Source organism: Ranitomeya imitator, chromosome 1 (genome assembly GCF_032444005.1).
Source record: "Ranitomeya imitator isolate aRanImi1 chromosome 1, aRanImi1.pri, whole genome shotgun sequence".
NCBI classification, from domain to species: Eukaryota; Metazoa; Chordata; class Amphibia; order Anura; family Dendrobatidae; genus Ranitomeya; species Ranitomeya imitator.
Genome location: NC_091282.1, coordinates 388,300,311 through 388,324,412, shown reverse-complemented (window position 1 = coordinate 388,324,412; position 24,102 = coordinate 388,300,311). Strand labels below are relative to the sequence as shown.

General features: G+C 43.1%; 1 protein-coding gene across 1 annotated transcript in view; it reads right to left on the bottom strand.

Annotated features, from left to right (window-relative positions):
- LRRC2 (leucine rich repeat containing 2) overlaps window positions 1-24,102 on the bottom strand; it is a 759,557-nt gene that overhangs the window by 521,722 nt on the left and 213,733 nt on the right. Inside the window, exon 3 of the mRNA XM_069745466.1 lies at window positions 10,346-10,553. Within this exon, the coding sequence (XP_069601567.1) occupies window positions 10,346-10,553 (208 nt within the window). The remainder of the gene's footprint in view (window positions 1-10,345; window positions 10,554-24,102) is intronic.

The following is a 24,102-nucleotide window of genomic DNA, read 5'->3' as shown; positions in this document are numbered from 1 at the left end:
GACACCGCTATTACGTAGATCACAGCGTAGTACCCAGGGTCAATTACCGGCCAGGTATGCAGATTACCAACTATAAAGCTCATAATGTGAATTGTATATATGTTATGCCGTATATAGTTAAACAGAAAATGTAGTATAGTCATTGTTATCAGTCTGCAACGTTTAAGCCCAGTACCTACAGAGACTTGTCTGTATGAACTTCTTGCATATTCTTGAACTTGTTATCAGCCCGGAGGCACTAAATCAAAGCTCCGGAAAGACTGCTTTTTGAACTTTGCTTTTTGCTCTTTTTGAACTTTCTTTAGACTTTATATTGAGTACCTTCAAGGGTAGAACTGTATTAATGGACGCTATTTGAAGTGACTTTTTACAGAACTCTATTTTTGTTTCCTTGAGTGGTTTTTGTGACTTTTCATTTTTAAGACTCTGTACATATTAATTGTTATTTCAAAATGTTATCGTCCCACAGTCCCGGAGTACTGTTCTTAACTAAGGGGGAATGTGGCACCCCTAGGGGTATTTGCCACAAAAATAGTTACTGACACTAGACACAAATACTAAAATAGCAAAACTGCACTACCACCTCCGGCCAGAAGGGGGAGCTCCAGAGACTCCCCTTAATCCATTCTGCTCTGAGAGAAGAAATGGCAGTTGGGCTAAGGAGCTGATAGTGAGAGGTCATACAGCTGAATTTCTAACAGCCCTATGACGGTTTCCAGGCCCAAATCACCGGCCTGAGGAGAAGAGGGACAGAGAAAAGGGACATTGTGAGAACCGGGTAGCATTAATCACTACCCAGAACAGGCGCAAAGACGGATACCGGATCCGTGGCTGTATTCATTATATATAATACAGCAACCGGAAAAACGTGAGGTGATATCAGCTTCACTAGGGCCGGACGCAGCAACAGACACAGAGTTCAGCGGTACTCCCGGAGGGGGTAAGCCGATAAAAGGACTCGGGTTGCCCGTCGAACCAGGACCCGGAGGGGACAGATTGGGCTGGCAGCCAGTTCACATACAGCAGCAGGGCCACACAGAAATTGCGCACAATAAGAGGCGAAGACCCCGGCAGGGTCAAAGTAACTCAGAGTTCCCATACAGACTCCGGTGACAGGACTGGTTGTAAATCCTTTTATGTTAAAGTAAACTGGTTAAACGTTTCAGTGCCTCAGTCTTTCATTTGGACAATAGCCATCTATCCAGGATCGGGATCATCACTGCTGGGAGAACCTGCTGCTGATCAAGTAAGTGCCTGTCCCCTCACGATACCCCTTACACTGTGCATTGCCTGAGGCCACAGCACCGGGTCAAGCCACCCGTGACATCCCCCTCAAGAGACAGACCCCATTGGTCCGGTGCTGGGTATCCCAGTCTCTTGGGCGTCACACACTCTTTCACACATCTGCCCTTACAGGATTCACTCCAACCCAATATCCTCCCAGAGGTCCACTCAATATGTGGGGAGTGGAAACGGAGCCAGGGTATTCCCAGCAGAATCTCATCCATTCCCTCGGGAAGGACAAGAAGGGAAATAATCTCCTGGTGGGATGGGGACATGGCTAACGTGAAAGGGACAGTCTGATGTGTGATCTGTAATGGAAGTGTCGACCCATTCACCACTCTAACAGTTACTGGTTTGGCAAGCATAACCAGAGGTATTGCGTGGCGCAGAGCAAAAGCAGAAGACATAATATTTCCCTCTGCTCCTGAATCCACACAAAGCTCTACTGAAAGAGTGGATGTGCCTAACAGGATTGTCCCTTTAAAGGACAATTTTGAGGAAAATGCCGCAGTGTCCAGTGAACCTCCTCCAATGGTCACTAGACGCGATCGTTTTCCCGACCGCCGTGGACATTTATTAGCGTAATGTCCCGGTTGCTGGCAATTTTTACATACCACAGGTACTCGAGCGGTCTGAGACCTAGGTCCCGCTCGAGAAACCTCCATGGCCTCATGGGAGTCGGACGCCATAACAGGAGATTCTAGAGGTTTGGCAAAGGTGGGAGCCAGCCGAAACCTCTGCCTACACTGGATTCGCTCCAACCTCCGCTCGTTAAAACGGAGATCGATGCGGGTAGCTATAGTAATAAGCTCCTCCAGTGTGGCGGGAATCTCCCTGGTGGCCAAGGCGTCCTTCACATGATCTGCCAGTCCTTTCCAGAACACCGGAATAAGGACTTTATCCGGCCATTCCAGCTCAGAAGCTAGAGTCCGGAATAGGATGGCGAACTGGCTGACCATGGACGAAGCCTGAGTAATTGCCAACAATTGGAGCGCGGTATCGTGGGTGACACGAGGTCCCAAAAAGACCTGCCTCAGAGCGTCCAGGAAGATTGGAGCACTCTGTACCACACGATCACCACGTTCCCAAAGCGGCGTTGCCCACTCCAACGCCCTGCCCGACAAGAGAGCTATAATGAATCCCACTTTCGCCCGTTCCGTAGGAAAACGTGCAGCCAGCAGCTCGAGATGTATGGAGCACTGGCTCACGAATCCCCGACATAGCTTACTGTCACCAGCAAACTTGTCTGGAAGCGGAAGACGGGACAAGGTCGGAGCAGGGGTGGCAGCGGACAAACTGGCTGCAGCTGCACTTGCAGCGTGAACAGCGACAGCAGTAACGTCCACAGCTGAGGTTGTGCGCTCGAGAGCCGCCAACCTACCCTCCAGCTGCTGGATGTACTGCTGTAGACGCTGACCGTCCGCCATTTACTAGCCAGACCCTGGCGCTAGTATTATGTTAGGGCTAGCGGAACGCACCGAGTAGAAATAGATATTTATTATAGAAGGTGCGTTCGCAGCCCGGGGTCCACCGTGCAGGAAGAACCTGCTGCTAGTGAATGGCGGCACAATATGGCGGTATAGACTAGCTCTGTTACCTCACAGAGCAGCCGCGAGAGGAAAGCACTGCGCCCTGTTAGCCTCACAGGAGCACAAGCTTACTGCCAAGCTGATAGCAGTCTGTGGTTAAGCAACACGCAATCTCCTCACCGGAGAAGCCGGTATTCTAGGGGCTTATTTCAGCCGGGTCCCTGAACACACGCATACAATCTCCTCACCGGAGGTGCCGGTATTCTAGGGGCTTATTTCAGCCGGGTCCCTGAACACACTTATGCTTAACCAAACTGGCGCAAAGCACATATGACTTGATACTAGCGCATGGCCGTGCGGTCATGCGCCGTTTATATAGCTGCAGCACAGGAAGTGGCTATAGAACTTTTGCCCTTCCAAGACCAGCCAAGAGGACCAATGGAATGTGCCGCAGAGCCTGAGCACATGACCCTCGATCTCCAACGGGAGATCTTGCCCTGGGCATGCTCAGTGTGTGCAGATAAGGACTTAGTCCCAGAGAAGTCCGCTCGCTGCTGACCAGTATTGGCTTTAAAGGCAGAAGCAGGAGAAGCAGCAGTAACTCTTCTCACAGAGTCAGACTGAGCGAGACGCTGGGATCGACGTCCCTGCTGAGCAGACTCCACTGCGGCTGGAGGAGAATGGGAGACCGCAGCGGAGATGGATCGAGATTCCCCCTGTGCAGCAGAGGAAACTTGACTCCTAACACACTCCCTGACAGAAGTTATGTCGCTTATCCATGTTATGTAAATAAAAGCTTATAACCTGACATTAAATTCATCCATTGGTTGTATAAATTATTCTTTTGAATGCTGAAACCCTCCAAAATGTGGTTTAGGTTAAGAAAATAAATTGGCATCAATGCAGAAATATTGATCAGATAATGGACACAGAATGGTCAGATTTTGGCAAGACGAAAGTTTTGTCGCCTGGTCATATAATGCACCCAATTCTAGTTTACATCCTCACCTGTACTCAGTAAATGATCGGTTATCTAGTGTGTGTGTATAAAAAGAATCCCAGCACCCCAGACATTCACTTGAACTGCAACTTGAGCTCTGACAACATGCTAAAAATCTACCCTGCGACCAAAGCTTGGATTATCAAGAGGCTGAAGAACAGATCCACTGCAGAGGTGGCTGGCACCTTTAATGTGTCTTAGCATCAAGTACAAAGAATTAAAAAATATTTGAAGAGACAGGAGATGTGTTTGACAAACCCAAGTCCAGCAGTCCCCGCAAGACAACTGCTCCGGAGGAAGGTTTGTTGGTTAGAAAATCCAAAGCAAGCCCCTCTTCCACTGTAGCAGAGCTCCAACAGGCCTGGTCACCTCAAGTCCCTGTGTCAACTAGAACAGTTTGTAGGATTCTGTCTCAAAATGGCCTCCATGGCTGAATCAGAGCCCAGGAGCCAGAACTAAACAAAATGCAAAAAAAAAACCGTGTGGCATTTGCAAAGTCCAACAGCCTGCTAAACAGATGGACGCTGGAAAAGTGGCAAAAGGTGGATTTCTCTGATGACTCTTCAGTAGAATTAGACCACAGCCGCCGCAAATACTGCAGGAGACCTACTGGAGCCTGTATGGATCCAAAATACACCCAGAAAACAGTTAACTTTGGTGGTGGAAAGATCATGGTCTGGGGTTACATTCAGTATGGAGGTGTGCAAAACATATGCAAGGTGGTAGGCAATATCAATAGCCTAAAATACCAAGAAGTATTAGCTACCCCTTATATTCCAAATCATAAAAGGGGTCAAATTCTGCATCAGGATGGTGCTCCATCTCATACATCCATCTCTACAACAAAGTTCCTCTAGGCAAAAAAGATCAAGGTGCTCAAGGACTGGCCAGCCCAGTCATCAGACATGAACATCATTGAGCACGTTTGAGGTAGGGTGAAAGAGGAAGCTTGGAAGACAAATCCAAAGAATTTAGATGAACTATGGGAGGCATGTAAGACTGCATTCTTTGCTATTCCTGATGACTTCATTAATAAATTGTATGAATCATTGGTGAACCGGATGGATGCAGTCCTTCAAGCTCGTGGAAGTCACACAAAATATTAAATGTGACTCTAATAGAACCACAACTTCATTCACCAATGTTATGCAACATATATTTGTATTTTAAGTTAATTATTTGTTTGAATATCACATTACTTTCTGTGGGCGACAAAACTTTTGTCTTGCCAAAATCTGACCATTTTGTGTCCATTAACTGATCAATATTTCTGCATTGATGCCAATTCATTTTATTAACCTAAACCACATTTCGGAGGGTTTCAGCTTTCAAAAGAATAATTTATACAACCAATGGATGAATTTAATGTCAGGTTATAAGCTTTTATTTACATAACATGGATATACGACATAACTTCTGTCAGGGAGTGTAAACCTTTTGGGGCTGAAACTATTTTCTGCAGTTTGCAAAATGGTAGCCTCTGACAGCGAAACTATCATCTAGAGTCAGTGTTCAGCTCAGTTCATCTCCTCCGCCATCTTTAAACTTAAAGTGAACCTGACAATTGATACGTGCTGTGCAATCGTTGAGCAGCATGTATCAAGCGTTGGCTGTATAATCTTAGGCAGATATATTTGACTTTGAAAACATACTTTAAAAGCCACTTGGAACTGAGCCATACTGAAGACTGGTTAGACTAATGGATCCCTGGTGACTTCTTCTCACCTGCTGCCCTACAGTGTCCGGTCTCTCCCTATACTGTATATGCACATAGGGAGAGACCTGTAAATCCAAGAAAGGGGGAGGAGAGAAACCAATGGATACCAGCCTATCCGACTAGTCTTCATCCCAACTTGGTCTCTGGTGGCATATAAAGTATGTTTTTCTATTAAACTTTACAGTGTTTCAAAGTTAAACATACGTGATTGAGATCATATAGCCAGGGTCTGATACAAGCTGACTGTGGATCAGGCACGTATCAACTGTCAGGTTCACTTTACTGAATGCCGATTGGAATTTCCATTCCTTCATGGACACTTGTTTCTGTTCTGTCCCCTAGTCTCTTTTCCCAGAGCATCACCGGGCACTTTTTTGGTGATTCAGGCAAATTTTTGGTGATTGGAGAAAATCTAAACACATTGTTTCAAATTGCCGGTAAATGTGAAGTTCATAAATTCACATTGAATTTGCTCAATTCTAGCTATTGAGTATATCTCAGGCCACTAGGGATTTCTAATGAATGCCTAGGGATCTGTATTCAGAAAAGGGCTTGTACTGATCATTTGCCACTTTCTATTTGCTCTGAAAGCCTCTCTAAAATTCTTTCATTCACAAATATAATGTTACTATTCCTTAACACCCTAAACATTGGATTGCAAGATTCTGTGCTCCTGTAAATGTTACTGCTGTGAAATATTTTAAATTTATGGAAACTTGTCTAAGTTTCTGATATTCCCAGAGAAGAAATGTATTGTAAATAGATTTTAATAATACAGTCTTTTCCCGACTCCCAAGACATCACTAAAATTACTTATTAAAATGTGCAATGTTTTACTTGAGTGATATGTTGAAAATACTTTGAATGTCAGCACTGTCACAAGTTGATTCTATCCACAGTGTTTATGTAAAATATGAGAGAAAGCAACGGAATTAAAAGGAGACATCGGTGTCAATCAAGATCCTGGTGGATGTATGAAGAATATGGAAGTCCGTATTATAGCTTTGTATGAATATAAATTAACCAGATATTTGAACATTTACCATATACAATACAAATATTCATCTCATTACCGAGTGTTGCTTTGTTTATCCTCTTATTTGCAGGTTACCGCATCTCCTTTGTAAAGTGCACGTCTTGATCTTCACTTGTGGGGTTGAACAGATCAAGTTCCAAATTTTGGCAAACACATCCAGGGTGACTTACCAAGCATAAAAGTATGCACAACTATTAATGTATGTGCTGGTATTAGTCATACTTGATATCCTTGCACCTACTTATGCATGTCATTGACCTCATGTACTGTTAAGGTGGCATTTATTGACACGGCTGCTGAGTAATGCCAGTGAGTCATATCCTCCAATATCATATGAAGTCAGGAGATACATTACATGACAGGTCTGGAGACCATGAAAGTGAAAGTGATAAAATATATTCAAAATACTAAATATTAACATTAAACTAGGTTGTAGCTCTATGTGGATTACTCTGTCATGAAAAAAAAATCCTACAACTACCAAAATCCATGTGATCAAGGTCCCTTCAAACAAAATTTTCAGACAATCAGCATCATCAACTAATTCATGGTAATTTACGCCACTAGTGGCATGAAAAACCCAATAACTGTACACCGGTCCTTGACTTGGGTAATATTTCTGGTGTTTGAGCATGGCAGTTGAAGGATGCACCAAATTCATTAAGATGTGCACATCTCCTCATGAATTTTGTACATATTACTGCATGCTATATTTCACGAAGACTGGCATGCAAAACACTAGTCTTAATAAAGGCAGAACTGGAGCAAATTATGATGAATTTGCCAGGCAAACATAGTCCTGCTCTATAATTGCATTGTATCCATGCAATTACCGTGTTCTTGCATTTATACTATCTTGTTTGAATGCTTACTACAAGTAAATAATATCATCTTTGAAAAATAATCAGACTTGTGTCCTTTTTATTATACCTTGCATATGTGTTTTTTTGAATATATGAATTGTGATTTGATTCTGATGTTATCTGTAAATGGTAGAGGAAATAAATGTGAAGAAAGCTGGAGGGCACTACAAATTATGACAGGGATCACTGTCCACACACTGAAGACCAATAACAACCAAGCAAGAAAAGAAGTGTTTATTAAATGGTCAAGATCACCCAAAATATAAACAATGAAACATAAAATATAGAAGTGCACTTTCTTTCTCCCCTGAGGAAGCCACGCACATAGGTGGCGATACGCGTGGGGTCCTCCTCCTTGCCATCAAGCTTTTGTTGTCTCCAAATTGCTTGTGCCTTCCATTGCTTTTGCTTTAGCAAGCTCATTTGTTCCTCATGTCTTTGTCATTTTGACATTTTGAACTCTCTGCTTTATTCTTTACAAGACATATTTTTTTATCTTTTACTTATTGATTTATTATGCTTAAACTGCACAAACTGTCTTGTGCTGAGGATCAACAATCTCACTTGCCTCTAATTGTGCCTTTTTGTGGAGTTATATCATAGCTTCATGTGTTATTTTGGGTGATCTTGACCATTTAATATGAACTAATATGAACTAATCTCCCAATATCTTCCCTCACGTAATCTTCGATCCTTCCAAGACCTTCTACTCTCCTCCACACTTATTCATTCCCCACACAACCTCCTCCAAGATTTCTCCCGAATATCCCCCATCCTCTGGAATTCCACGCCACAACACGTCTAATTATCCACCACCCTCAGATCCTTCAGACGGAACCTGAAAACCCATCTGTTCAGGAAAGCCTGCAGTCTACAATAACCATTCTGCCGCCTCACCACCACCCGAGCTACCGCCTCACCACCACCAGAGCTGCTGCACCCCGACCTTCTGTCTCTTCCCCACTATCCTGTAGAATGTAAGTCCGCAAGGACAGGGTCCTCTCCCCTCTGCACCAGTCTGTCATGGTAAATTTGTTTACTGTAAATGATATCTATATTTTTGTATGCAACCCCTTCTCATGTACAGAACCATGGAATTAATGGTGCTATATAAATAATAATAATAATAATATACACTTCTTTTCTTGCTTGGTTCTTATTTGTAAAGGAAATAAAGACTCATCCACCAAAAGTAAATTATGTAGCTTACTAAATACTTCCCATTCAATAAACTATTGGAACAGTAACTCCTGGGCCTATTCTGTCCTTTCACCACACCTTGAGCATTCATCAGCGGGGTAGATGTAGACTGCTCATATCTTTTTTACATACTTCAGATCTCATACTCATGTAGAATATCTTTTATAATTCTCTGTGTCATACAATTTACACACTGCATACATCCTAGCAAGCTGAATAGAGCAGTAATGATACAGTCTCCATTCTCTGCTGCTGTTCTGTTGGCTTATAATGAAGTCAGATCTAAAGGAAACTCTCCGTGATGACTATGACACTCTTGACCTGGAGTTAGCTAGTTGATGTGGCTTTTGTACTTTCAGATTCCCTGAGCCTTGAGCCCTGTATCTGAAAATATGTTGCTTAAAATGATTCCCAGTGCTTCCTTTAGAAGCCTCATAGCAGACTTTGAAGCGATATGCACATTCTGGAAGTGTCATAGCAGGATAAAAACATCCCAAAACACAATGTTTCTCTGCCTTCCTCATTAGAGTGTCTCTTAGAACCTCAGTAAACCCAGGCCTTAGAGTAACAAGTCCTATGTGTGTGAGCAAAGACGGACTGACTCTTCTGAAAGCAAGTATCTGAGTCAACGTATTGAACAGACATAAGCATTGCAATACATGCTTTGTATGGGGTTATTAAGTAAAAGTATTATATAAAGGTTGAAAAGACGAATCCAACATTTCTTACATACTCATAAGAAATATTGATTTGTAAGCGGCACCGTTTCTACTCTGAACGGAGACAGATGTAGAGCCTATGGTTCTGCCATACAGAGCCAAATACAATCAGTTTAGCTATGCCGGTTCATGGTAACCACCAAACCGCTGCATGACTAGCTCTGTCCTGACCTTCTGTATCCTCACCCATCCATTGTTGACTGATCCCTCATGGACAGGGTCCTCTCTCCTACTGTACCATTCATGACTTGTATTGTTTAAGATTATTGTACGCTTTTTTATTATGTATACCACTCCTCACATGTAAAACGCCATGGAATAAATGGCGCTATAATACTAAATAGTAGTAATAATAATAATAATAAGGAAGCTTTGACTGACACATCATGACAAAGTCACGATTTTAGTAGTAGGGTGTTGGAATCAGTAAGCTTCTTTATGATAGCAAGAATATTTATATATTTTAGTAACAATCAAAAACATCCAATTTCTACAACTATATTAATATTAAAGGGAACCTGTCACCCCCCAGGACGTTTTTAAGTAAAAGAGCCACCTTCAGCAGCACTAAGGCTGCATTCTGTGAAGACTTCACAAATCTCGCGAGACTTTGGCACTATCTTCAGTGGAGCACGGTGATCGGCTCCTCTGCGCAGGCGCAAGATTCCCAGCCCCGCAGTGTAAATGCATCATAACACACTGTGGGGCGGGATCTGGGGCCTCGGCTACACGAAGGTGCGGGTGACGTCACGGCAGAGAGGAGGCGGTGCCCGGTGGGATGATGGACGTCTGAGTCAGGGAGAAATCATACCTCCCAGACTCAATAGAGGTATGGCGCCACATTTATAAAAGTGATTATTTCAGCATTCCTAGGGATGCTAAACATAAGAGCCACCTTCACAGAATGCAGCTTTAGTGCTGCTGAAGGTGGCTCTTTTACTTAAAAACGCCCTGGGGGATGACAGGTTCCCTTTAAAAAAGAAATCAAAGAACCTACCTGCCACTCTGACCCATAAAGGTTAAAAACAAATTTCTGTTTTTCATGGCTTTCTGCTTCATGAGGAATTTCTTTGGTAATAGAAGTATTCCTCTGATGTGTATCCAATATCTTAAGCTCAGTATCTACAAACCCATTCTTCAAATATTCAGACTGTGGTATTCCTTTATTTCTGCATTCCAACATGAAGCTCCATTCCTGTTTTATTCTGTGAAAAGTGAAAGTTTGTTATAATATACAGTATTAGTCATGTTCTAGTCATGCTCCTAACTTTGTTGGCGGATTCTCAGACTTTATAGGTGGAAATCTATGTAAGTCGGATGCAGTAGAACTGTTTATTATCTTATAACAGTGCATTAAAAGGGTTGTCTGGCATTCTGTTTTATTTCAGCATAGGCTTGCAGACATAGTAAAAAGCAACACTGCAAGACTGAGTCTCCGCATCTCCACTGCTGCCTTTTTGCTGCTTCCCAAGTGTTTATTGACAGGCTGTATCCCAAGCCCCTAATCCTAGTGATTGACCACGGTGATCATGTGTTATGTAGTCAAGTCTTCCTGCACAAGTCACATGCCCAAGTGATTGGCTACAGTGAAGATGTGCAAAGTAGTCATGACTTTCTGCACAATCCACTTACCCCGGTGAATGGCTGCAGTGATGATGTGCACTGTAGTCATGATTTCACTGCAGCACCCTGTCAATAAAGACTGGGACAATGTTGGAGAGGTAGTGCTGGATCTGGGGATGGTAAGCATAGCAGTATTTGCTTTTTCAATGCCTGCAAGCTTATGCTGAAATAAAATGTAAGTAAACACTGAAAAAGTATTCTCTTTATTTTAATTTTTATTTTACTGAATGTAGATTACTCCTTCAGGGCGGCCTATTTCTTTTCTTATCATTGCATTTCTTCAGCATTGCCATATAACAGCTCATTTTTTGAAGAATGACTTGTATTTGTCAGTGGCACCATTTTTGCAGGGAACATAAAATTTATTAAATAACTTTGATTAACTCGTTATGAGAGTGACTAGAAAAAAAAAATTCTGTCATTTTTTTCCCCATTTAAAATTTTACGTCACTTCCATGCTGCTGATATAAAGTATTAGCGGTATTCTGTTCTGCTGGTTAGTATGATTATGGGCTTCACAGAGGAATCAGCAAAGCAGCAAAGGGGACCTTTAGTAGACCCACACTACATATAGTTGTGATCTTGATCATTTCAGTGGAAGTGTAGCTGAATGTAATAGCCATATGTAGTCATGGCTGAATATGTTGGCACCCTTGAAATTGTTCCAGAAAATTATTGTAATTACTCACGTTTTGTTATTCATGTGTTTTTTTTACCTTTGTGTGTACTGAAACATCACAAAGAAGCAGAGAAAAAAGGCAAATTGGACATAATTTCACAAAGATATTTTCATTTTATCCACATCTGTTACTTGCCACAGGTGAGTTGGAACTAGCAACACATGCTTGAAACTGTGTTTACGCACAATTTTGGAAAGGCGCAAAACATTTTTGAAATTTTGTTTGAATTTTGCAAAACATGCATTTTTTCTTCTGTTTTTTTTGGTGGTCCAATACACTCAAAGGAAATAAATGTATGTGACAAAATATGTGTAATTGCAATAATTTTCAGGGAGAAATACTTAATTTTCCTGGAGCAATTACATGGGTGCCAACACTTTAGGTGCTATGTAGAAATACTTGGTGTTATGATCAGGTGGCCTTGGAGCAGCATGAAATGACCTTCGCTGGAGCAGTGGTAACTTTACTGACCGCAAACCCTGATCCTATCACCGCAACTAGAAGTAGCCGTGGGGTGTGCCTAACCAGACCTAGACACCTCGACACAGCCAGAGAACTAAATATCCCTAAAGATGGAAATAGGAAAACTCACTTGCCTCAGAGTAGACCCCAAAGTATATGTAGCCCCCCACAAATAATGACTGTGAGTAGGAGAGGAAAAGACACACGCAGACAGAAAACAGGGATAAGCAAAGGAGGCCACTTAATAATAATAATAATAATAATAATAATAATAATCTTTATTTTTATATAGCGCTAACATATTCCGCAGCGCTTTACAGTTTTGCACACATAATCATCGCTGTCCCCGATGGGGCTCACAATCTAGAATCCCTATCAGTATGTCTTTGGAATGTGGGAGGAAACCGGAGTGCCCGGAGGAAACCCACGCAAACACGGAGAGAACATACAAACTCTTTGCAGATGTTGTCCTGGGTGGGATTAGAACCCAGGACCCCAGCGCTGCAAGGCTGCTGTGCTAACCACTGCGCCACCGTGTATAGGTATCCCCCCACAAATAATGACTGTGAGTAGGAGAGGAAAAGACACACGCAGACAGAAAACAGGGATAAGCAAAGGAGGCCACTTCTACCTAGATAGGAAAGGACAGTACAGGATACTATGTGGTCAGCATAAAACACTACAAAATATCCACAGCAGAAAAATACAAAAACTCCACCACCTAACTAAAGATGTGGAGAGTATGTCTGCGACTCCAGCGAATCCAACTAGACTGAGAAAAACATCAGGCACGGTCTAGCAGGAACAAAATAGAAACAAGATCAGCACAGAAAATAAACACACAGCAGTGTGTCTAAAAAATGAAGCAAACACTTATCTTAGCTGAATTGGCAGCAAGCAGGAGAGGCCAGGCAGAGGACCAACACTTCCAAAGGAACATTGACTACTGGCAAGGACTAATGAGTCCTGCACAGCTAAATACCCCAGTCAGAATTGCAATTAGCAGAAACACCTGTCCAAGACTGCTGTTCAGGAATAACTGCATTACCATCAACAACCACTGGAGGGAGGCCAAGAGCAGAATTCACAACACTACCCCCCCCCTGAGGAGGGGTCACGAACCCTCACCAGAGCCCCCAGGCCGGTCAGGACCAGCAAGATGAAAGGCATGAACCAAATCAGCGGCATGGACATCAGAGGCCGAAACCCAAGAATTATCCTCCTGGCCATAACCTTTCCATTTGACAAGGTACTGAAGCTTGCGCCTCGAAAAACGAGAATCCAAAATCTTCTCAACCACATATTCCAACTCCCCATCAACCAACACAGGGGCCGGAGGATCAATAAAGGGAACAATGGGCTCGACATATTTCCGCAGCAAAGATCTATGGAAGACATTATGGATAGCAAAAGAGGCCGGAAGCGCCAGACGAAAAGGCACCAGATTAATAATCTCAGAAATCCTATAAGGACCAATAAACCGAGTGTTAGGAGTCGAGTTTCCTCTGCTGCACAGGGGGAATCTCGATCCGTGTCTGCTGCGGTCTCCCATTCGGTATCGGCCGCAGTGGGCTCTGCTCAGCGGAGACGTCGCTCCCAGCGTCTCGCTGGGGCTGATTTGGTGCATAGGGTCACTACTGCCTTTTCTGGCTTTCCTATGGTACCCTGCACTGATCTGCGGCGAGCGAGCCTCTCTGGGACTAAGTCCTTGTTTACTCACACTGAGCATGCCCAGGGCAGGGTCTTCCATTGGAGGTCGAGGGCCACATGTTCGGTGACATGCTTAGGTGCTGCAGTACATTCCATTGGTCCTTCTGGAAGGTCCTGAAAGGGCAAAACATGCTCAGGTACTGCAGCATTTTCCATTGGTCCTTCTGGAAGGTCCTAAAAAGGGCAAAACTTCAGTAGCAGCTTCCTGTGCTGCAACTATATAAACTGCGCATGACCGCACGGCCATGCGCTAGTATTGTCTTATGTTATGTGCTTTGTGCCAGTGTGGTCACATGTATGTGTGTTCAGGGACCCGACTGAAATAAGCCCCTAGAATGCTGGCTCCTCCGGCGAGGAGATTGAATCTGAGTGTATTCAGGGACCCGGCTGAAATAAGCCCCTAGAATGCTGGCTCCTCCGGCGAGGAGTTTTGTGTGTTTGTGTGACCACTGACTGCTCTCTGGGCAGTTAGCCTGTGCCTCTGTGGAGTCTAACGGCACAGTGCTTTCCTTTCACGGCTACTCAGTGAATTAACTGAGTTAGTCTATACCGCCATATAGCTCCGCCGTTTGCTAGCAGCAGGTACTCCTGCACGGTGGACCCCGGGCTGCGAACACACCAATATCAATAAACATCTCTATTTACTCGGTGCGTTCCGCTAGCCCTAACACCGAGGCTTAAACTTAGGAGAAGAAACCTTCATAGGAACATGATGGGAAGATAACCAAACCAGATCCCCAACCCGAAGCCGGGAACCAACACAGCGACGTCGGTTAGCAAAACGTTGAGCCTCCTCCTGAGACAACACCAAATTGTCCACCACCTGAGCCCAAATCTGCTGCAACCTGTCAACCACAGAATCCACACCAGGAAAGTCAGAAGACTCAGCCTGCCCAGAAGAAAAATGAGGATGAAAACCAAAATTACAAAAAAAAGGCGAAACCAAAGTAGCCGAACTAGCCCGATTATTAAGGGCAAACTCGGCCAATGGCAAAAAAGCCACCCAATCATCCTGATCAGCAGACATAAAGCATCTCAAATAAGTCTCCAAAGTCTGATTAGTACGTTCAGTCTGGCCATTTGTCTGAGGATGAAATGCAGAAGAAAAAGACAAATCAATGCCCAGCCTAGCACAAAAGGCCCGCCAAAACCTAGAAACAAACTGGGAACCTCTGTCAGACACAATATTCTCAGGAATACCATGCAAACGGACCACATGCTGAAAAAACAACAGAACCAAATCAGAAGAAGAAGGCAATTTAGGCAAAGGCACCAAATGAACCATCTTAGAGAATCGGTCACAAACAACCCAGATAACCTACATCCTCTGGGAAACAGGAAGATCGGAAATAAAATCCATAGAAATATGCGTCCAGGGCCTCTCAGGGACCGGCAATGGCAAAAGCAACCCACTAGCACGGGAGCAACAAGGCTTGGCCCGCGCACAAGTCCCACAGGACTGCACAAAAGACCGCACATCACGCGATAAAGAAGGCCACCAAAATGACCTACCAACCAAGTCTCTGGTACCAAAAATGCCAGGATGACCAGCCAACACAGAACAGTGAACCTCAGAAATCACTCTACTAGTCCATCTGTCAGGAACAAACAGCTTCCCCACAGGACAACGATCAGGTTTGTCAGCCTGAAATTTCTGAAGAACCCGTCGTAAATCAGGAGAAAAGGCAGAAAGGACCAACCCTTACTTCAAAATACCGACTGGTTCCAAGACCTCAGGAGAATCAGGCAAAAAACTCCTGGAGAGGGCATCAGCCTTAATATTCTTAGAACCCGGAAGGTACGAGACCACGAAATCAAAACGAGAAAAAAACAAGGACCATCAAGCCTGTCTAGGATTCAACCGTTTGGCAGACTCGAGGTAAATCAGATTCTTATGATCGGTCAAGACCACAATATGGTGCTTAGCTCCCTTAAGCCAATGTCGCCACTCCTCAAACGCCCACTTCATAGCCAACAACTCCCGATTGCCGACATCATAATTGCGTTCAGCAGGCGAAAACTTACGGGAAAAGAAGGCACACGGTTTCATTAAGGAACCAACAGGATCCCTCTGAGACAAAACAGCCCCAGCCCCAATCTCAGAAGCGTCAACCTCAACCTGAAACAGAAGAGAAACATCCGGTTGACGCAACACAGGAGCAGAAGTAAAACGATGCTTAAGTTCCTGAAAGGCAGAGAGAGCCGCAGGGGACCAATTCGCCACATCAGCGCCCTTCTTCGTCAAATCAGTCAAGGGTTAAACCACGCTGGAAAAATTAGCAATGAGACGGCGATAAAAATTACCAAAACCCAAAAATTTCTGAAGGCTCTTCACGGATGTGGGCTGAATCCAATCATGAATAGCCTGAACCTTAACCGGATCCATCTCAATAGATGAGGGAGAAAAAATAAAGCCCAAAAAGGAAACCTTCTGCACCCCAAAAAGACACTTAGACCCTTTCACAAACAAGGCATTGTCACGAAGGATCTGAAATACCATCCTGACCTGCTGCACATGAGACTCCCAATCATCGAAAAAAAAAAAAATATTGTCCAAATATAAAATCAGGAATTTATCAAGATAATCCCGGAAGATATCATGCATGAAGGACTGAAAAACAGATGGAGCATTAGAGAGTCCGAATGGCATCACAAGGTATTCAAAATGGCCTTCGGACGTGTTAAACGCAGTTTTCCATTCATCACCCTGCTTAATATGAACAAGATTATATGCCCCTCGAAGGTCAATCTTAGTAAACCAACTAGCTCCCTTAATCCTAGCAAACAAATCAGAAAGCAAAGGTAAAGGATATTGAAACTTGACCGTGATCTTATTCAAGAGGCGATAATCAATACAGGGTCTTAAGGAACCATCTTTTTTAGCAACAAAATAGAACCCCGCTCCCAACGGTGAAGAAGATGGCCGAATATGCCCTTTCTCCAAAGACTCCTTAATATAGCTCCGCATGGCGGTATGTTCAGGTACAGACAGGTTGAAAAGTCGGCCCTCAGGAAACTTACAGCCTGGAATCAAGTCAATAGCACAATCGCAGTCCCTGTGTGGTGGAAGGAAACTGGACTTGGGCTCATCGAATACATCCTGAAAATCAGACAAAAACTCCGGAATTTCAGAAGAGGGAGAAGGGGCGATAGACATCAGAGGAATATCATTATGAACCCCCTGACAACCCCAACTAGTCACAGACATGGACTTCCAATCCAAAACAGGATTATGTACCTGCAACCATGGAAAACCCAGCACGATAGCATCATGCAAATTATGCAATGCCAGAAATCGACAATCTTCCTGATGGGCTGGCGCCATGTGCATGGTCACCTGTGTCCAAAACTGGGGCTTATTTTTAGCCAAGGGTGTAGCATCAATGCCCCTTAAAGGAATAGGGTTCTGCAAAGGCTGCAAGGGAAAACCACAACGCCTGGCAAACTCAAAGTCCATTAAGTTCAAGGCGGCGCCTGAATCCACAAACGACATGACAGAAAATGATGACAATGAACAGATCAAGGACACAGATAACAGAAATTTAGGTTGTACAGTACTGATGGTAAATGAACTGGCGATCCTCTTGGTCCGCTTAGGGCAGACAGAAATGACATGGGAAGCGTCGCTACAATAATAACACAACCTATTGAGACGTCTGAAACCTTGTCGTTCTGTTTTAGGCAGAATCCTATCACACTGCATAGGCTCAGGAATTTGCTCTGAGGATAACGCCATAGCGTGCACAGTTCTGCGCTCCCGCAAGCGCAGATCAATCTGAATGGCCAGAGACATAGAATCACTCAGATTGGAGGGTGTGGGAAACCCCACCATAACATCTTTAACGGATTCAGAAAGACCCTTTCTGAAAATTGCCGCCAAAGCATCATTATTCCATTTAGTCAATAGAGACCATTTTCTGAATTTCTGACAATACAATTCTGCCGCCTCTTGACCCTGAGACAGGGCCGACAAGGTCTTCTCAGCTTGATCCACCGAATTAGGTTCATCATACAGTAATCCTAACGCCTGAAAGAAGGAGTTTACATTAAGCAAAGCAGGATCCCCAGATTCCAGGGAAAATGCCCAATCCTGTGGTTCACCACGCAGCAGTCAAATGATGATTTTAACTTGTTGAATGGAATCACCGGAGGATCGAGGTTTCAATGCAAAAAACAGTTTACAGTTGTTTTTAAAACTCAAAAATTTGAACCTGTCACCAAAAAACAAATCAGGAGTAGGTATCTTCGGTTCTAAAGCAGGAGTCTGAACAATGTAATCAGAAATACCCTGTACTCTAGCAGCAAGCTGGTCTATATGAGAAACTAATTCCTGAACATTCATGCTAGCACAAGGCTCTTCAGCCACCCAGAGATAAAGAGGGAGGAGAAGACAAAAAAGACTGGAGAAAAAAAATGGCTCAAGATCTTTCCTCCCTTCTTCTGAGATGCAATTAACTCATTGTTGGCCAGTAGTACTGTTATGATCAGGTGGCCTTGGAGCAGCATGAAATGACCTTCGCTGGAGCAGTGGTAACTTTACTGACCACAAACCTTGATTCTATCACCGCAACTAGAAGTAGCCGTGGGGTGTGCCTAACCAGACATAGACACCTCGACACAGCCGGAGAACTAAATATCCCTAAAGATGGAAATAGGAAAACTCACTTGCCTCAGAGTAGGCCCCAAAAGTATAGGTATCCCCCCACAAATAATGACTGTGAGTAGGAGAGGAAAAGACACACGCAGACAGAAAACAGGGATAAGCAAAGGAGGCCACTTCTACCTAGATAGGAAAGGACAGTACAGGATACTATGCGGTCAGCATAAAATACTACAAAATATCCACAGCAGAAAAATACAAAAACTCCACCACCTAACTAAAGATGTGGAGAGTATATCTGCGACTCCAGCGAATCCAACTAGACTGAGAAAAACATCAGGCACAGTCTAGCAGGAACAAAATAGAAACAAGATCAGCACAGAAAATAAACACACAGCAGTGTGTCTAAAAAATGAAGCAAACACTTATCTTAGCTGAATTGGCAGCAAGCAGGAGAGGTCAGGCAGAGGACCAACACTTCCAAAGGAACATTGACTACTGCCAAGGACTAATGAGTCCTGCACAGCTAAATACCCCAGTCAGAACTGCAATTAGCAGAAACACCTGTCCAAGACTGCTGCTCAGGAATAACTGCATTACCATCAACAACCACCGGAGGGAGCCCAAGAGCAGAATTCACAACAACTTGGCACTCATATAGGTGTATTCGAGAACTTTTTTAATGAATGAAGAAATTCCAGAAAATGAAGAGACCTTTTGGTCAATACCTGACCTTTGTCAGTCAGCTGGATAGAGATCTGTGTGGCAGCGCGCTGTGTGAGAGTCTGCAGTGTCCACTACTGAGACAGGAAGCGCTATTTTCTGGAACATTTCCAAGGATCCCAACACTTTAGGTGAATCATAGTGTGGCAAATAACACGTCACTAGGACATACACATAAGGTTTTGGTGGATGATAAGTTTACGTTATCTTACAGTGGACTCTTATAGTAAGAAAAAAAGGGATTGCAGACATTTTTCTAGAAATACTTAAGCAATGATGCTCACCAGCTCATTGTGGCTACTTTTGTTTTTTGACGGTGATGGTTACATGTGAATAAAGTTATATACAACATGTGCATATCAGACAAAGAGCCATATGACTCAAATTTCTCCTGAAGATATGGAGTAGCGTAGCATTATCAGGCATATTAGAAAAGCTCCAAAGTATTTTATCAGCTAGTTTCTAAGGTAAATATCAGTACAAATATTATAAGGCATAATTAAAATGAGCATTTGAATAATTGTCCATTTTTAATCCACAGTCATGCTTATGCCATCTCTATGTCAATTTTGTACATCCATGTGGCATTCAGTTTTACATATCAATAATATAAACATTATACAAAGCTGAATACAATTTTCTGTGTTAATAAATGTATTGGATCCATTACAATATCACATACAGTATAGTATAGTGTGTACAGCATGTGTTTTTGTCTTTTCCACATATAGATTTATATGGGTCTCCTTCGAAAGAAAGATTGAGAGACTAGCACATGTGCTTTGTCCATTTTCCACATAGCTAGCACACAGACCAAAAACATGTTTATGTGAACATTGGAGTCTTAATGGAAAAAAGTTAATGGAACTTTTTAGGAAACATGTCTACTTTATGGTCCAATGGACTAATGCATGATACAGAATTTTATAAAGAATGCCAGAAAGATTTTTAAAAGACAAATTCAGTACAGCAACATTGTATCTACCTAAAATATATACTGTAATTGTCCAGATTGCATATGTCATCACTGTAGAATTTGTCAGCCATGTTGGGCCTGGTTGTAAAAGAAATGGCTGGACCACCAATTTAAAATGATTGTATAATGATTTTAGGTCCAGTCCTTAGTGATTTGATGACATATTTGTGGGATACACTTCATAATCATTGTTCTCAAAAATTATTATTTCTGCTGTAATATACTTTTACCAGTCAGAGCTCTGATTAGGTTCAGAGCTTTCAATGCACAACACAGCCATAGAAGTAAAAGATAACATTTACGATTGAATATAAAGTATACATGGTATGTACTGAGCTCCTATGCTCCCTGTTAGTAGCTTACTGCAGCCAAATTTTTTATTGAATTTATAATGTAGAACATTTTTATATTGTTTTTAAAAATAAAAACTGTACAACCAATGCTATAAACATATTTACCCCTTCACGACCAATTATGTATATTTACATCATCGGCCATGTCCATGCCTTTGATGCAGACTGACACGCTGATCCCACATATTTCCCCACACTAGGTGGCTGATTTAATCAGTCATCAAGCGCCACTAACAGCCGCGTGAGGATCCGAGGTCCACCTGTGTCTTTTAATGACTTCGTTTTTGACCATTAGAAATAAAACAAAAAAATAAAGATACACTAATTTTGTATCATCGAGTTCAAAAATGTCCGATTTATCAAAATATAACATAAATTAATCTGATTGGTAAACAGCATAAGAAAAAAAAATTAAAGACCTTATATTACATTATTATGTCGCCGCAACATTGCAATAAAAGACACTGTATCTACCTCAAAATGGCATCAATAAAATGTCAGCTCAGGGCACAGAAACTAAGCTCTAACAGCCCCAGATCTCAACAAATGAGATCGTTATGGGTCTCGTAAAATGGCGATAAAAGCAACATTTTTTTCCTACAATTTTCTAAATTATTTTTTCACCACTTACATAAAAAAAACTATAGATGTTTGGTATGTGCATACTCGTACTGACCGGGCGAATCATATCATTCCACCATTGTGGAATTACACTTTTTTCTGCCATTTCACCACACTTGGATTGTTTCCCCCCATTAGCCAGTATACATTGCAGCAGAATGAAGAGTGTTATTCAAAAGTATAACTTATCCCGCAAAAAAAAATACCTCATATGGCTATGTGACTGAAAAAGAAAATACATATGGATTTTAGAAGACGGAAAATCAGCCTAGGGTGAAGGGGTTAATGGGACTGGATTAGATTAGAGCATGTGTCTATGGGTTATGTGATGTCTACAGTTGTGGCCAAAGGTTTTGACACTGACGCAAATGTTGGTTTTCACAAAGTTTCTATAGTATAATGACATACAATTATCAAAATTTCATACATTTCTAAAGTTTTAACGAAAATTATATCAAGTTTATCCACAGAATTACTATTTATATTGTTGACTCTTATTTTTTAAAACGTCTGCAAAATGCCCTGGATATCAGCTTTTGGGTCAAATCTTGAATGATGTCAAACTGTTTGTCATGCCCACAGGTGTTGCACTTGGTTTGTGGACCCACTGTGCCATGGTGCCGAGCTTATCTAGCTTCTGATGGTGGAGACAGGCTTCAGCTGTACGTAGCCACCATGTACCACTTCTAGGCAATCCCTGATACTGCGGTTGCTGCTCCTTACGCTGCCACTGTTTGTCAACATGGATAATGACTCAGAGTAACTGACAGGCAAGATTCAGATTCTGTTCAAGCTATTCAAGTTCTCAGTTCTCTGACACTGAGTTACAGATAGGGCTGGATTAGGATGCAGCTTCGCCGATACAGACACAGGAATGCTAACCAGAACTGAAACTGGTACAGGTTCAAGTACTTATGGAATGCTTAAAGGATTCAGGTACTGCTGCTGCAGCTTCAGAGTTCAGGTACTACCAGTACTACAAGTTCTCAGGGTTCATATATCGCTGCTGTAGCTTCAGGGTACAGGTACCACCAGTATGACATCTCAGGGTTCAGTTACCACTGTAGTGGCTTCTCAGAATTCAAGTACTGCTGGAGCAGCTCCTAAAAGTTCATGTACCACCGGAGCTGCTTCTCGGGGTTCAGGTACTACCAATGTGGCTTCAGACTGTCATGATCCAAACAAGGTTTTGAGTCCTGTTTTCCCTTTTTTCCAGTCTGGTCATGTCAAGAGTTAACCTTTTTCATCCTCTGGCTGATTGGCTATTTATTGCCACTGCTTCCTGCAGGCGATGTCAGTTATAGTTTTTGCCTAGTGCTGCTGTAGCTGACTTTGATTGCTCTGACTGGTCCTACTGCATTTGCTGTCTAAACCTGTGTGTTTTCCCCTGTTCCCGTCTTGACTCAGTGTTTCCCTTTAGTGTGCAGACTCCCTGTTTTGACTTGACTTGTATCTTGACCTGTTTCTGTCCTTTGTCTTTTGGCTTATCCGCTCCTGACCATTACAGACCCCCTGGTTTGTCTCTGACCATGAGTTTGCTTATTCCTTTGGTACTGCGTTACAGTCTAGGATTTGACCCGGCTTGTTTGGCTATTCTGCTGCCACCTGTGGTAGCCTCACTGCTGCACTGCAGGTCAGCTCTGTTTAGGTGCAGACCTGCTTACTCTGTACTGCCATGTAGTGAAGCCTGCACCTACCTGCATTGCAGCAGCATGACACAGACTACAGGGACTGCCAGATGCAATTTCAGGTTCAGGGACTGCCAGATGCAGTTTAGGGTTCTTGCCCTGGCCACACAAGGAACAGGGGTTCAGGATTAGGCCCTGGCCAAACAAAGACCAGCTGTTCAGGTTCAGGACCTTGCCACAAAAGGACCAGGAATTCGGAATAGCTCTCAACTACACAGAAAGAGAGACCTGGCAACATGAAGTTGTATGCACTCACGCTACTCAGAAATTATAGGAATTGCTCAGGTACCTCCCTAATGGGGAAGGTGACTTTTATACCTTGATGTCTCCCAGCTGCTGGCTGGGGGCATTTTTAATGTGCATGAACTGCCCCTTTAAGAGAAGGGGAGCGTGAACAAAAGGCACGCTGCTGGCTGTCAATGCGCAGGAAGCAGGGAGATGTTTCTGAGACGGTGAGGTGCCTTCACGGCCATATTGATGAATATGCCGGCATCTCTGCATGGAGGGGAAGGTGAAGCATGCAGGGGTGCAGGCATTAGCGTTACACCATTTTTGCCTAAACCATGCTTAGTGTTTACCACAATTTCTGTGCTCTTATTTGTGCACCCACTTTTTGAGGATTGATTACAGGTTATCAATGGGATTTAGATCTGAGGAGTTTCCTCCTCATCTTAGTCATTACTTTTACATTGTGACTTAGTGATCAATCATGCATTTGTTTGGAGGCCTGGGCAGCGCGGAGTTACCCCACGAATTCCTACTGAACATATGAGGTTATCAGGTCGTGGATGAACCTGTGGATTTGTAGCAGCTGCCATTTTTGCATGCTTGTATCTCATCCTCAACAGTTGAGCAATTTTCTTGGTGTATCTTCTGTCGTAACGTGGATAATACCCTATTGCACTTTTCTGTCTCCCCTTTTCTGTGCAATAATTTATAGTTAGTGTTGAGCGATACCTTCCGATATTTGAAAGTATCAGTATCAGATTGTATCGGCCAATATCCCAAAAATATCGGATATCGCCGATACCGATACCCGATACCAATACAAGTCAATGGGACACAAATATCGGAAGTGATCCTGGAATGGTTCCCAGGGTCTGAAGGAGAATAAACTCTCCTTCAGGCACTGGGATCCATATTCATGTAAAAAATAAAGAATAAAAATAAAAAATATGGATATACTAACCCCTCCGGCGGACCCTGGACCTTAGCGGTTTAATCGGCAGCCTCCGTTCCTAAGAATGCAGGGTGAAGGACCTTCGATAACGTCGCGGCTTGTGATTGGTCGCGTGACCACTCATGTGACCGCTCACGC